Here is a 15530-nt window from a genome sequence, read left to right on the forward strand (position 1 = left end):
ATCTGAATTTGGGGCTAACAGAAGGGTGGCAGGTTACAAGTCCTGGAGTGACTAAACTCCATGGACAAGGTCCTGGCCATACGGGCAGGGCAGAGGTTGGAGGACACGGTGCAGGGCTGGTCAGTGATTCATCTTCTCCAGGAACGTGGGTCAAGGGTACAAGCAGCTGGGTTGGTCCGGATGATCCCAAGAGTCGCCCTCCAACCTCAACAGTTCTGGGATTGAGGTGGAGACTGGGGGAGGACATGGGGGAGCAGAGGGGTCGGGGGTTACAGCAGGGGCTATGGGAGGACATGGGGGTGTCAATGTAGGGTTAACAGGGACAATTGGGGTGGGAGGGTCTGATGTTAATGCAGGGGCTGGGGAAAGGCATGTGGGATGCAGGGTCAATGGAGAGGCTAGGGAGAGGACTTGGGGGACAGTGGGTGGCTAATGAGGTGGCGGGGGACAGTTGGGAATTCCTTAGCTAGAGGGGTGTTGGTGCTGGGGACAGGAGCTGTGTCCCCAAAGAAAGGTGACCTGGCCCTGGCCTGCCCAGTCCCGTGCAAGCCCAAGGGGGATGGCGGGGGGGCAGGACCAGATGCTGCAGTCCCATAGGAGGGGGTAGGGGCGTGCTGCTGAATGTGCAGGTCCTGGGTGGCTATTCCTGGCAGCCCCCGCCTGCGCAGGCAGATTGGTTTGCAGGGAGGTGACAAGTGCCAGTTGAAGCCTATAAAAATCTCCCAGCCCCTGTTCTGGCTCAGTGACCTGGATCCCCCTTCCCAGCACAGCCGTCCCGGAGCAGAGACTGTCCGTCCAGAGTAGAGACGCTTTGTCCAGAGCAGGGACCCCAGCTTCGGAGTCGAGATCCCAGATCTGGAGGACAGACCTTTGATCTGGAGCAGGGACCCCAAAACAGAGTGGAGATCCCGGAGCAAAGACCCCAAAACATCCTCTTCCTCAGCCCCCAGGCTTTGCAGCAATGACCGGCAAAACCGCGCCTCCAGCCACAGACCCGTCTCCGGCAGCTCCGAAGAAAGAGCCGGCGCCAACCCCAAAGGAAGAACCAGCCCCAGCCCCAGCTGCTGGAGAGCCCCCTGCCCCGGAGCATCCCCCTGCCGCAGAGCAGCCCACAGCTCCCGCAGACAAGCCTGCTCCCGTCCCCACGGCAGAAGCTCCTGAAGTCCCCACTCCAGCCCCTGAAGAAGGTCCCCCGGCTGCCCCGGCTGAACCCCAAACCGCAGCCCCTGAACCCGAGCCTGAGAAACCAAAAGAAGGTGAGAACGGGACTGGGCGCTGAAGTGGGGAGGGGAGATATGCAAAGCTGGGAGGGGGCATGTTGGGGGTGCTGGGGTGAAGGAATGGAGGGTTGAAGTCATCAAGGATATTTTTGGAGTGTGATTGGGCTGGGGGATTAGGAGGATGGGGGGGCTGAAGGGGTGGTTGCCCTCCAACAGCCCCGGTACTCGAGAGCCTGTGCTCACCTCTGCGGGTTTGTTACAGAGCCACCCAGCTGCCCCTTGTCCTTGGCCGTGGAAGAAGTGAGCGAAAACTCGGTTACGCTGACCTGGAAAGCCCCAGAGCAGATGGGCCGGTCGAGCCTGGATGGATACGTGGTGGAGATCTGCAAAGATGGAAGTAGGCTTGGGCTTTCCTGCCTCGTAAGCGTAGAGAGCGGGTGTGCTGCGCGGAGGCGTGGGATGGAGCTGGGCAGGACCCAGCAGAGCGTTTGCCCAGGGCACCATTTCCCTTTCTTTGCCCAAATGAGTTCGTTTTAAATGGTCTTTTTTTTTTTCTTCCATGGAGGAGAGGCGCTTCCCATTGCCTTCTGACAGCAGCGATCTCTTTAGCGGGGGGCTGGACTGTGGGGAGTTTAATGTCACTGGCATGTCCAGCTAGAGGGTGGAGGAGAGACTGTACTTGCTGAGGATGGTCTCTAATGAACTTCAGCTCTGCAGAGACCTGGGGCTGGGATGGTGATGCAAAACCTCAGGAGGAAGAAGATGCAATTCTCCAATGTTTGGCCAAAAGGAAGTGCCAAAGGAATGGGGATAAGGTGGGAGGATGAGGGAGGAAAGGATCTTGGGCAGTGCAGGATGGCTGGCATGCATCAGCAGGCAAGCCCTGTCCAAGTAAGAAGGGGCTTGAGATGCCTGGAAAGAGAATGGCTGCAGTGGATGGAGGTGGGCTGGTGGGTGGGAACAATTATCTATGGTTCTCCAGTTGCATTGCTGGTGGGTGAAATGGAGTAGGTGGATGAGATGTGTTTTGGGCACTCTCTTGAAACCCTGCTTGGCTTTGGGGTGAGACCAAATGATCTGTGAGGCTGGGGGCATCTGCAAGGGGAGGCTGGGGCTGGTGGGCTGAGCGCTACATGAGGCTGGAGTGGTTTGGTGGTGGTCCGTGGGCCTTGGGAGCTTGATCCATGATGCTTGGCTGTTTAGCTTGTGGCAGGCACGATCAAGACGTGCTCGGCTGTGGGAGGTTTGCATTGTTGGACTGGAGCTTGGGGGGGTAACTCCGGCCGGATGCGAGGCATGAGGAGCCCCTTGAATGGGACAAGGAAAGATGCAGCCGTTCCTGGAGGGTGCTGGCTGACAGCCACCCAAAGGTCACAGTTTTGGATGCTCTCCTAGCTTGCTTTGAGCTTGGCTGGGCAACAGGAGAGCTCTAGTCATTCAGTGATAACCATGTGGGCTCCGTGATTGCTGTGTTTGGGCTGGCGTAAGATCCTGGTTGGCTAAAACATGGTGAGATTTGGGCGAGGGCTGGTTTGAGTAATGCCAGTGGTGAAGGGAAAGAGAAGCTGGTGGGATTTGGCTGGTCTGACGGCACTGACAGGAAAACCTTCTTGGTTTGAAGGTGCACATGGTGGCTTGGCAAACCCTGGCACACGTGGGTTGCTCTCGTTGCCCGCCTGGGACACCCAGTCCTTTGGTGATGGGGGCAGTCTGTTTTCTAGCTGAGAATCCTCTTAGGAGGTTGGTCATATTGCAAGGCTGTGTTAGCTGGCTCATGTGGGAGGGCTTCTAGGTCTTGGCTGCGGGGTGAGTTTGAGACGCCCCGTCCAAGCAGGGAGAACAGTTGGAGAGGTCTAGCTGGCTGGTGGCAGGTGATGAGCAGACCTTGCTCCATATGGAGGATGTGCTGGGGAACATAGTGTGCCCCAATGAGTTACCCTGGGGCAGTAAGAGGAGCAGGCTGGCTGGCAGAGAGGTCAAAGGATCTTAACTATTTCCAGAAGTGCACCTGGAAGGTCAGCAGGGACCATGTTTGCTGACCTAATGCCTTTTCTTCCTTGCAAATAGCCTCCTGCCCAACAGTTGAGCTTCTGCCAGCATTTCGTACCCCGCGCTCCTTGGCAAGGTGGGGTGGCCAACCTCCCCTCGATACCTTTTTCTTCTGGTGCCCCAAATCATTCAGCCTTTGCAAGGAAGAGGTTCTTCTCTGGGTTTCACCCCTGTGGCTTGATCCTGCTGTTTGGGTTGTGTGTCTGTCTGTCCGTTGCACGCCTGAAGTGCTCCGTTGGGTTCGTCGTAGGTACGGAGTGGACAGCTGTGAACAAGGAGCCTTTCCTTTCCACCCGGTACACAATCCAGGACCTCAGCTCCGGTGAGAAGATCCACGTACGGGTGAAGGCTGTCAGCGCCAGCGGTGCCGGTGTTCCGGCTACTTTGGAGCAGCCAGTCCTCATCAGAGAGATCCTCCGTAAGTACTGCTCCCACCGAGCAGAATTCCCATGTGCTTCGTTAGCAGGACGTAGAAATCACGGTCCATCCCTCCAGCCTGAGCAGCCTCACACGTCGCAATCCAGCCTTTGACCAAGATGTTACTCTCAATAGCCGTGTCCAGTTCCCTTGGGGTGGGATGGAGTAGCTTCCTGACCTCGAGACACCCATCTTGCAGATGGTGAAGCTCTGGGGGTGAAGGACTCAAAATGCAGAGCCACGTTTCCCCATTTCATCGCAAGAGCTCAGAAGCAGCCTCAGTTTCCCCTCCTTGGCCATGCCTGCATCTCCGACGTGCCGTGACACGCGCACCGAACAGCCTGTTTGTTTAGCCAAGGGCAGTCAAGAGCCGGTGGTGCGGAGCACGGGAACTTTAATCGTGCCCAACTCGCTAACGGGTGGCTCGCTCCCATGCTTAGCGCGACTCGCAGTCCTCCCGGGCCGCTGCCAACGTGCTGGGGCTGATGTAGGATTGCAAGGCTGGTTTGCACTTCTCAAACAGCAAATGCAGACTTATTTTCCCCTTATAAGGAATTATTCATACGCAAGTTTTCCTGCTACTCACAGAACACGTCGGATTTTTCAGCTGCTTAAAAATAGTAATGATAATAACAAAAGTTATTCCAGGAACCATCAACTTTTCGTAGAAAAAGGCTTGGAGAAGGCTATCAACATCTGGAAAGGATCCTGCAGGGTCCATCCTCTCGGTCTGCTCGGAGGAGGTGAACATGGCTTAGTGATTGGTGTCTGCTGCTGTGTTCACCTCCAGATCTCAAAGGCATCCCACCATACCTTGTGGGACTGGGGAAACTGAGGCATGGGAGACTGACACGAGATGCCGGACACATAACTCTTGTTTCCCACTTCCAGTCTCCTGCTGCACCCACCAGTTCAAACTGAGCTTTCAAAGCCTGAGCTTTGTCTCAGCCACATGTACTGCCTGAGAGGTGTGAAACCCAAAATTGCCGAAAGACCCACGCACGGCTCGCTCTTGCTCTGTGCTAGTGGGGTTTTCTGTTCGCTCTTTTCTTTTTGCCAGCTGAAACTCTTCGCCCGCTTCCGCAATCCGTTTGAAATACATCCCTGTGCACGCCGCCTGGCTTTGCCGAGGAACAAATTAGCCCTCGATGCCTCCCCGTGTCCACCCCAACGGTGCTGGTGTGCGGCGGGTGCACGAGTCCGCTCCTCTCTGCCCCGTCTGTTAGCTTCTGGTCTTCACGTTTTACTTGGGACTGCATTTCGGACCTCTCACCCGTTCGTTTATAGCATCACGAGGGGTTTTACGTAGCGGCCATACAGATGGCAGAGAGTTTAAAAACAGGTGGGACAAGTGGGTTTGAGAAGTGGTGAGAGAAGAGGAGCAACCAGATGAAGATTCGGTGTGGGAGTTGCGTTCTGTAGGGAGCTGGGGCAGGAAGAATGCCTTCCCACCGGTGGCAGAACGTCACCAGGGCCACCAACCTTGGCCAGCCTTCTCTGGCTGAGCAAGGCCGGCGTGAGCTGGGGAAAACACCCATGAATTAACATTCCTCCATCAAGGTCGGGTTTCTCTGCCCCACTGAGACTGATAAGCCCAAGTGGCGGGGTGGATGGATGGATCCCTGGAGCAAATAGCTGCATGAGCAGAGGAGAGACCGTCTCAGCTGTCGGTGGGGCCATCTGGGACCGTCGGGCATCTCCCTGCCCTCCCAGCCCACCGCCGGTGTTTCGTGCTCACAGCTGTTTAGCCCTTGCTCGGTCCCAGTTTAATTCTGGCCGTGCCCCCTCCTCAGAGCTGAGCTCCAGCACGTTTAATCCGGGCAGAGACACACAGCTCTTTTACGAGGGGCTCACGTAAACCCAATGCCTCTCCAGAAGGATCACCGGGTGGCACCGAGCCGGTAGGGTTACACGGCTGCTATTTTCACCCCGGGAAGGAGACACACGCTCCATCAGCATTCTCCAGTGGGTCTTTTGCTTATCTTTGTTATGTTCCCTTGGGGATGTTCGCCTTCGTTTTAAGCCTGGGGCTTTCACAGCTCTGCTGTGAGTAACTATGCACCACCTTGGTCTGTCAATGGCCTTGAGCACACAATGAAGGTGGAGGTCTGGAGAGCCTTGTCCTTGCTGGAAGTTGGGTTGAGTGCCTCTGTAAAGTCTGCTTTCTGAGCTGGGGGAGAAGTATTTCCTAACTGGGAGATGCTGTCCTCTGCGTCACTACCGTGTAGGCTGTGCTGTGGCCCTTCTGGTTACGCTGGTGTTGGACTCCATGGCCTGGCTATAATGAAGGGGGTGAATGGTCCATTGGGATGGTGCTGTTGGGTTGGGGACCTGGTATCTCAAGGATGGATATGATCTTGAGGTGCAGGTGGTGGGGCGGGCTGGCATGGCCCTGCAGGGAAGGAAGCACTGTCCAGGAGATGAGAGGGAAGACGTGGCCATGTTTCTGGGTGGGACTTCTCGATGGCCAAGCAGAGGGATGCATGGGGTGGCTCAGCCAGTTGGGGACTGTGATTTCCTTGGCCTCACAGCATGACTTTCTGGTTCTCAGAGCTCCCGAGGATCCGCATGCCCCGTCACCTGCGGCAGACTTATGTCAGGCGTGTTGGGGATGCCGTGAACATGATGATCCCTTTCCAGGTAGGTTGATGATTTGGAACTTAATCTCCCAGATTTTTTCACTGCAGGTTAGCTTCTGCAGTGACTTTTCTAGCCACCATGATATGCCTGGGACGAACTATGGGCTGTCTTGTCCTGGTTCCTGTGTCTCATGGACCAAGAGTGGAAGATGGGGTGGGAACCTCTCTCCTGTTCCTGTCTAGCTCCCATTTTTGTTCTGCTATGTCTTTATTGATGGTGCTGGCAATGAGACAACCCCAAACACACTAGGACATGGGCCCAAACACACTAGGACATGGGCTAGCTATTGCTGCTGTCTCGTCTCAGCCTACGAGCCCTTTTCAGCCCATGCTCCTGGCTGAGCCTGGCAGGGATCTGGCCACATACCACAGGACCCCACAGTACAACAGTGGGGTTCTCCCTGGGGAGAGCAGCTGCCTTTGGAGAAGGGCAGCCCCAGGGCTGTGTGATGGGAGGAGCGATGCTGACACTGGTGGTCCAAGCTGGAGGTCCTCTCCTCAACTGATCTATTGCATACTGTCTGGGGCATCAGTAAAGCATCTCCATCATGGTGTCTGGGACGGAGAAAACCAGCCCTGAAACATGCTGGTCAAGCAGGGAGAAGCGAGAGGCAGAAAACTGCCCCTGAGATGATAGACATGTCCATGCCATGTCTCAAAGGTGGTTGAGAGGCTTCACTGGCCATGCTCCAGGCATGAATTGGCCCTGGATGCTGAATTCAAGTCCTGGCTGCTAGGCTTGAATATGGACTCAGTGCCTGGGCAACAGGAGCACAGCTCTGCCTGCAATGACCTGGACAAGTAAAGCTGAGCTTGCTCCATGAGGACTTTGGGGGACCAGTACGTTCCAGAGCATCGTTCCTGGAGCCTGGTGGCTTCCCATCAGAGGGACTGGCAGGGATTGGGTGTAGTTGCTTCCCTGGGGACTGCTGGATGGGATAGGCCGTATCCAGGTCACCACCGCCTGGACAAAGCGGGGTGGTTCTGCCCACCCGTCCTTCCCAGCAGGACCCGTTGGGACCGTGAGCTTGAGTGGCTCCTAACCTGCCTGTGCGGGTTGCTCCAGGGAAAGCCACAGCCCAAGGTGATCTGGACCAAGGGTGACCAGCCCCTGGACACCAGCCGTGTCAACATCCGCAACACGGACAAGGACACCATCTTCTACATCCGCGAGGCGCAGCGCAGTGATTCGGGCAAGTACGAGCTTGCCGTGCAGATAAACGGGGCGGAGGACAAGGCTACCCTGGACATCCGAGTAATTGGTAAGGCTGGGGATGGGACCATGCAGGGTTGCTCTGTGGCTTATTTTCGCCCCGTGGTTGAGGGCAGCTCTTGTTCTGGGTGGGATGGGACAAGGCCAGCAACAACGCCACTCTTCCAGTGGGATCTTCCCCAGGATCACAGAGGTGAACTCCTCAGGTTGTGGGTGCAGGGCTTCTTTCATCCCATGTCCATCACAGCTTTTCATGTCTTGTGTGCTGCAACAGGGTGAGAAGAGATGATAAGTGAGGTGTGAGGGGATGGTCAAGGCACAAAATGTGGTGGGAACAAATTAGAATGTCACCCTGCGAGGGTTTGTATTCACAGAGCCACCGAGCCCCCCCCAGAACCTGAAGCTGGTGGATGTGTGGGGCTTTAACGTGGCCCTGGAGTGGACCCCTCCGGTAGACAACGGGAATTCTGAGATCAAGGGCTACCTGGTGCAGAAGTCAGACAAGAAAAGTGGGGTGAGTGTGGGTACTCCTGGGCCCCCACGTCCTGATGCTGGGGATGCCCTGATGGGAGAGAGGGACCTGCACATCCCTCTCTCCCCCCATGCCTTCTCCATCCTTTGCACAGCCTGCCTTTCCTCACCACTCCTTTTTTTCCCTCCCAGAAATGGTTCACGGCACTGGAGCGCTGCACCCGCACCAGCTGCACCATCTCCGACCTCATCATCGGCAATACCTACTCCTTCCGCGTGTTCGCGGAAAACGCCTGCGGGCTGAGCGAGAAAGCAGCTGTCGCCTCCGGGGTGGCCCACATCAAGAAGACAAGTGGGGACAAAGCTCTGGCTAAGGGATGAGGGGTGGTGGTGGGCAAGAGGGGTCCTGTCCTCGCTGGGACTAGTGGGGCTTCCTCAGTGTTGTGGTGATGATGTTGGACTGGTCCCCAGCATGAGCCCTGCAGGAATGAGGCTGTGCATCCCCAAGGCAGAGGCCCAGAGGTCGTCTGCCCTCCTTCTACACCTCCTCTCCCCTTGGGGAAGGCTTGTGCCATGGTCAGCCCCCTGGGAAGGATCAAGGCATGGACATCCCTGGGGTGAAATTGAAGCAGGAGCTGGGAGGGGTGAGGAACAGCAGCGGAAGAGACCCCTGCAGTGGTCCATCTCAGGGCCAAATCTCCAAATCCCAAATCCCTCAGCCTGCTCTAGCCTCCATCTATTTCCATCCTGCTCCCTGGTAGCACACACAGTGAGTTGGGGTCTTTGCCACCTGCAGAGCTTACCTCCAGCTCCTATTTCTGTGCCCCACATTTTGGGGATGGAGTAGGAGATCCAGAGAGGTTCCTGGACTAGACCTGACATGCTGCACATGCCATGTGTGGTGTTGGCTTGCAGATTGGCATCTTCCCTTTCCCCCGCGGGGACTGGACGCTAACATGGCATAGTCGGATGAGGAGGCATTTATAGACAGGGATGGTCTGAGATGAAGGCCAGGTCCTCGGGTCACTCTAGATGCTGTCTGGCTTGTTGTGTGATGCAGCGGAAGTATTTTGGGGTACTTTGGGCTGAATCCCTCTGACTAGGTCAGCCCTGGAGCCTGAGCTCTGCCTCAACCTAGAACTAATTATTTTCTTAGAAACTGCTTACCAGCCAGAAAAGATCCCCCAACGGGACATGATGGAACCTCCAAAGTTCACCCAGCCTCTGACAGACCGAACCACCACCCGGGGCTATAGCACACACCTCTTCTGCTCCGTCCGGGGCTTCCCTCAGGTCAGTGGTTCCTCCATGGACAGCATCATCTCCGTGTGTGGGCAGCCACCAGTGGGTTTTTTTGCAAGGTGGGTGGAGGTTTTGGGAGATGGTTGGTCGTGTTGGGTTAGAGTTGGCTGAGGCTAGGGGGCTGCAGCTGTCCTCTGAGTCAAAAACTGGGGCCAGTTTGGGGTGTTTCTGCATGGAGATGGGAGACCAATCTAAATTCAAGCCATATCCTATTTCCTTCTGCACTGGGTGAGGAAGTGTGATGCAGTGGTTCGGGGTCAAGAATGGGAGATTTAGCTCTTCAAACTGCTTCTGACTGTGAATCCCACCATGGCCAGCAGTATCTGGCAGGGCCAAGGCAAAGGCAGAGGGAGGTGGCTGCATTTTGGAGCCAGTTAGACTTCTCATTTCTCTCCCTGCTTTAAACAAATAAATAAATCCTGCTGCCTTCCAGCCCAAAATCATCTGGATGAAAAATCAGATGGAGATACGGGAAGACCCTAAATACATAGCGATGATCGAGCAGGGTGTCTGCTCCTTGGAAATCCGCAAGCCCAGCCCTTTCGATGGGGGCATCTACACCTGCAAAGCTGTGAACCCCTTGGGGGAAGCCTCGGTAGACTGCAAACTTGATGTGAAAGGTAAGATTGGCGGAGGAGATCGAGGAACAGGTCTCCTCGCCTGCCTTTTCCTCTTCTCACTTCTGCAGTGGCGTGGTTCATCCCTGTTTTTTGTTGATCCTGCTGTTGGGGGAGCCGAAGGACTCTGGGCAGGCATGTGGAGCTGGAGCTTCAGGCTCCTTGAGTTTATGGTCTTGTAGCATCTTGAAATTGCCTTCCTTCATTCATGGCCAAAAAATGGGGAGGAAACCAGAAACTGCAGAGCCAAAGAACCAGGGGTACTGGTGGAGGCTGGGCCAGTCTCTTGCTCCTCACTGCCTCCACCAGCACTTGTGTCCCAAGCCATCCACAAGCCGTGCGTGTGGGGCTGTGCTGAACCCCCTCTGCTTGCACCTGGATTGTCCTGATTTATGTCTTGGGGTCCTGCCTGGACTTTCTGGCTCACATTTCCCTGCCTCAGCAGAGTGCCCAGCCCAGCCTTTTCACAGAGGTGCCCCGCTTTGCTCTCCGCAGACACCTCTGCGTGCTGCAGACCCACCTCGGCGTGCAGGAGGACACATGCCCACACACCATATTCACGTTCCTCAAGTGACGTTGTGTCCTTAAACGCGTGTCATTGTTGTTATTTCTCCTTCCCAGCACACTCTTGCCCCAAGACACGCTCTGTCCTACTTCCCACGCAGACAGGGCTCCCATCCGGCAGGTGCCCAGCACCTTTGGTCCCTGCTGGAGCTACAGGGCTGCCGGCGTGGCACGGGGTCGGCGCTTGGCTCTGCGGCAGCTGGTGCCAGGGCTTCCATCTGATGCAGGGAGCACTGACCCAGCCGGCCCCGGCCCCGCTGCCCTGCAGGCAGGGCTGTCAGTGCAGCCATGCAGGCGGCACGGTGAAGGCGGACAGGAGGATGAGCTTGGCGTTGTGCTGGGGACACAAAAAGCACCTGGGAGTCATCCAGGCTGGGATCTGGGGGGCAAGCTGGCCAGGAGCAGGCAGCGACGGTGGTGTGCACGATTGCTTGGAGCGTGCGTGCGCAGGGATGGTGTGCTCGGGTGCACGTTGGTGTGCGGATGTAAGCGGGGTGGTTACCCCCTGGCTCACTTTTGGAAGTCAAAAGGGGAGTAAGACGAGGGGAGTTCAGGGCGTTTATATCTCCCGTGCTCTCCTGCAGTGCCCCAGTGAGGACAGGTCGGAGGGCAAGACGAAGAGCGAGGTAGGTCTGGGCTGGGGCTGTGGGATGGAGGGAGGTTGGGTCATTTCATCAGGGAGGGAGTGGGTTGAGTGTCCTGGATTAGCCCTTGTCACCTGCTGATGGAGCCCCAGCTCTGGTCTTCCTCATCCCACGGCTGGAGAAGCACTATGGGGGTGGGATGCTGCAGAGCCTGACAGGAACGTGCCCCTTTGCATGGTGAAGGGAGGGCTGTAAATAGGGCCAGGAGGACCAAGATGCACGTGGAGACTGGTGTGCCTGGCAGATGCGTGGGCAGCAGAGCCCCAGTTTGCAGGCAGAGCTCAGAGACCTGGGGCACCAGAGGTTGGATGCACATGAGGGGCAGGTGCTGGGGCGGGGGGCAGGTATAAAGGGAGGTGAAACAGGGCTGTGGGGTGGAAAAGTGGAGTTAAAGGGCCGCAGCTGAATTTCGTGGGGCAGGAGAGGGTGGAAGAGCTGGGCTGGGTTTGTCTCGCATCAGAGCCATGGCTGGGATGTGGTTTCCCATCTCGTCCCTGACCACTGGTCTCTCGGCAGCCGTGCCCACACAGGTCTCAGATCTCCTTCCTTTACCCCAGGTGGATGCTGCAGCTGCTGTGCAGGAGCGTGGCACATGGTGACGCTCTTGGCCATGGCCTCTGCTGCCTGCGGGCCTGCCCCCTCCCTGGCAGTGCTGCGGGGGGCCCTGTACCTCAGCCTGTCATGGCGTGGTCCTCTCTGAATGTCTCCTTAGCTATAACAACAAAACAAGCCCATCTGAGGGGCTTTGGTCCTAATAAACACCACCAAATCTCTCTGTCCTGCTTGTTGTGGGGTTGGCTTGGGCGGGGGGAGGTAGAGAGGAGAGAGTTGCCAGGAATGCTACAGGTTCATAGAGCATCACACCCAACCATGGCTGGAGGAGATGGTTTTTGAGCTTGGAAAGAAAGGACCAGCTTTATACAACACATATGAAGATGACTAAAGCAGAAGCAACCCAACGAGGAGGAGGATGTGGAGGATGAAGAAGAGTTTCCTTCTGGAGCTGGAGAATTTTGGCTGGCAGGGAGAAAAAATAGCATCATCAGAACTGTGGCATGTTGATGCCTCTTCAATGAAGCACAATTTCTTTATTCATGCCAGTGACACAACGATCCAGCCACGTGCTGCCACCAGCATCCCCTCCCCACGGCACGAGACAGCGGGGGCAGGACATGCTGATGTGTTATCGGAGGAGGAGAAGTCGGCCCCGTTGGCCGCCGATAGCACATGTGCAGAAAGATGACTCGTTACTTCCAGCTCCGAGACAGCTCGGGTCAGGGGCTGTTTATCAACAGGGAGCCCAGACAGATCCATCACGTTGACGAAGCGCGTCGTAAACCACGGGTCAGCGGTGCGGTGTGCCCCCTCCGCCAGCACAACCTCCCTCTCGGGCTGACGGGTCTGGCACACGGGTGAGGGCAGGAGCTCTCCCAGCTTGGACATGGGGCCAGACCCAGATCCTGCCCCGAGAAAGGCATATGCAGGTGGGCTCTGGCACTGCAAATGTGGGTGCAAATCCAGCCTGGGCAGCTGTAGATCTGAGCCCAGACCACCCTTGGTGCCACCAGCAAGGAAAGCCAGGCAGTGCCTATGGCTAAATAGCTGACCCCTCTCTGTAGCATCTTTCCTGCAGCCCCTCTGCCCTTGGTCACCTACTGTCCATGCCCAAGCTGAAGTCCAGGAGGGTGTTGCTGTTCCCAGGGGCACAGCACTGTCCACACCAGGAATCATTTCCACCATTGGAGGGCATTGTCAGATTAATTTTTATCCCAGCTGATGGTCAGGCTGGTTTATCGAGGTGGTTGGGGTTAGCAGTGATGCTGCCGGCGTGGAGGTTGCAGTCCAGGTGGCAGGTCGAGAGCAGGTCTTCCCCTGGCATGGTCACACCTGGCCTTGGACACTGATGAGGATGTCCTGGCCCCCTTGATGTCCCTGGCATCTTGGCATCATGGCTCCCAAGTGGGAGCCTTGGGAGACAGGGGCTGGGAGCGGAATGGATTAGCCGGGGGTTTGCTAGCACAGGGGAGAAGCAGCATCTCCAGGGTTGTGTCATGCTGCACACCGTGCCCTTTCCAGACTCTTAATGCAGTCCTGCAGAGCAGAGACTGTGTTTGTAACCCCACAGGGGACCAGGGTGGGTAACAGCATCCACTTTTAGCGAGCTCTCCCCGGGAAAGGTCTGGAGAGCACGGAGTGGAAAAATCCACCAGATGTTTGTTTTTTTTTTCTGAAAGCAATCATTCACATGTCTTTTAATTTATGAGCATCCCAGTCATCAGGTTTCTGGGCACCTTAGCAAGGACTGGGCAAAGGCATCAGTTCCAGGAAAGCAGCCTCTTGCAGAAACAAGATGCAAGTGGGAATCAGACCTGCGCTCGGTAAACAGCAGCCCTAATCCGAGGCCAAGCTACTGCTGCGCAAAGGGACCATGGGCATGGGGTGGGAGGGTCCTCTCTGCACTGGCCTGGGCTTGCAGCACCCTCAAAAGGATAAAGGATTTTGGCTTGTTCACCTCGAGGAGGCTGGGAGGGTGTTCGAAGCCCCTCCATTGTGGTGAGGCCCAAGGGAAGGATTTGCTCCGGTCTTTGCCGTTGCTCTTCTGCTCTGCTCCCGTTTTGCCTCATGTGTCTGAGGCAGGAGCCTGGATGCGAGGAAGACCTTGCAAAACGTGGGAGGCTGAGCCCCTCGTCTGCCCTCTTCTTTGCTGTCCCCCTCTTCTGTTCAGAGAAATGGAGGAACTGCTCTCCTTCCCCAGCGGTGGGCGAAGGGGACACCCAGCAGCCCCCTTGTCCATGCTACACGAGCACAGCGTTGCTCTCCGTAGCCAGCTAACGAGCCATCATAAATCTCACCCATCCAAGGTCCTTTTCCTCTCTGCACCCCCTCCCAGCTCCTGCCGGAACTTGCTGCACTCGCTTTGCCCATCGGTGACGTCCGAGGGGCACGACCCTCCTGGGGCAGGGGAAGGGTCATAGGAAATGTGTTTCCAATGGGAGGGCTGGTGAACCAGGGATGCTGATAAGAAAGAATCCCAATTAACTCAAATTAACTCTTCCCACCACCTCTTCAGCCCTGGAAGAGATCCTGCTGCAGAACAGGGACTGGCCAACATTCATAGGGACCACAGAGCTTGGCAGGGGGTGATGGTCCATCTCCAGCCACCCTCTCCTCAAATGCGACCCACAATACCCCTGCCCACGGCCTAAACCTGAGGCAGACATATGGGAGTGGGGAAATGCCACTGTGGCAACATCAACACGGACACGGTGGCCTGCAGCCGTCTCCTACTTGCCCCCCAAATGGGCGCAGGTGCCTCTCTGCACCCCTGGGCCGTGGAAGTGGCTGTGTTACCCCACAAAGTTTGGGTCCAAAGGGTTTGGCTGCACAGGGAGGGTGGCAGGGGACGTGGGAGAGGTGAGACAAACGGGCTGGGAGAGACTGGCTACTGCCTCGCGCCGAAGAAAGGCAGGAGAACAGAGGGAAAAACAACTCAGAGCTGAAGTAAAAGGAGAGAGAAGACACACGGAGGGGACACAGCTCCCAGGGAGTAGCTCGCAGGGGTGGTGGGTACTGCTGGGGTCCCTGGGGAGCAGCGGGGCAGCAAAGGGTGCTTCTTGCAGAGTAATCTGGGGTTGTGGTTAAGGGTTTCCTTTCCCCTCTACCTGCCTCTCTGGTAGCGTGGAGAGTTGGAGACTGACCCTTTGCTCTGTGGGGTGGTGGGCTCATCACCCTGTGGGTGCTCTCACTGCCATGGGATGCCTTCTCCTATCTCTTCCCAAATCTCATTCTGGCTCACTGCTCCCTGATTATGGAAGGGGAAAGAAAGGGCTTGAAAGCTCCCAGCTTCAGAGCTGCAGAAATCACATTGTCCTGGGCTTTCCTGGTTCTCAGCAGCTTCACTCCCACCAGGGCACCCCTTTGCCCCAGTGCCCAGGTACCCCTATGGGTCCATGGACACGGGGCCCAGAGCGGGAGGTGCCCCCAGCATCACCGCCTGCTGCGCTCCAAGGAGCCAGAGGTCTCCATCAACGGCAGAGGACCTCCTGGGTGGTTTTTCTCATTTTACTTTATTTGCATGAAGATAAACCGCGCCTTCGCCTGTACAATTTCTCCTTAAATACTTGGCAACCCGTTAAAAAACAAAAAAAAAACGCAACAAAAAAAAAACGGGGAAAAAAAAAGAAGGAAAGGAACAGTGCAGGCTACAATATCAAAACAGTACGATGCTTGTGAATAAATAACCCCCTGGGGCAGCTGGGGACACGGCTGTTCCGATTGCACGGGGCTGGTGAACCCTCCCGGGTCTTCACCACCCCTTTCCCTGACAGCAGGGACAGCAGCCAGACGAGGTCCAGGCTGGGCACGGAGGACCCCTCTCTGCTCTCTCCCACCTC

General features: G+C 56.5%; 1 protein-coding gene across 1 annotated transcript; it reads left to right on the forward strand.

The window, feature by feature from the left end:
• The first annotated feature begins 961 nt into the window (after nucleotides 1-961).
• Nucleotides 962-11836, forward strand: MYBPH (myosin binding protein H). The gene is made up of 10 exons (XM_086627134.1): nucleotides 962-1256; nucleotides 1483-1617; nucleotides 3520-3687; nucleotides 6238-6326; nucleotides 7392-7587; nucleotides 7913-8052; nucleotides 8202-8361; nucleotides 9166-9302; nucleotides 9745-9931; nucleotides 11694-11836. Exons 1-10 carry the CDS (start codon nucleotides 962-964, stop codon nucleotides 11834-11836), a joined length of 1650 nt encoding a protein of 549 aa, XP_086483260.1.
• The last annotated feature ends 3694 nt before the right edge of the window (nucleotides 11837-15530 follow it).

Source organism: Tauraco erythrolophus, chromosome 27 (assembly GCF_009769465.1).
Source record: "Tauraco erythrolophus isolate bTauEry1 chromosome 27, bTauEry1.pri, whole genome shotgun sequence".
Taxonomy (NCBI): domain Eukaryota; kingdom Metazoa; phylum Chordata; class Aves; order Musophagiformes; family Musophagidae; genus Tauraco; species Tauraco erythrolophus.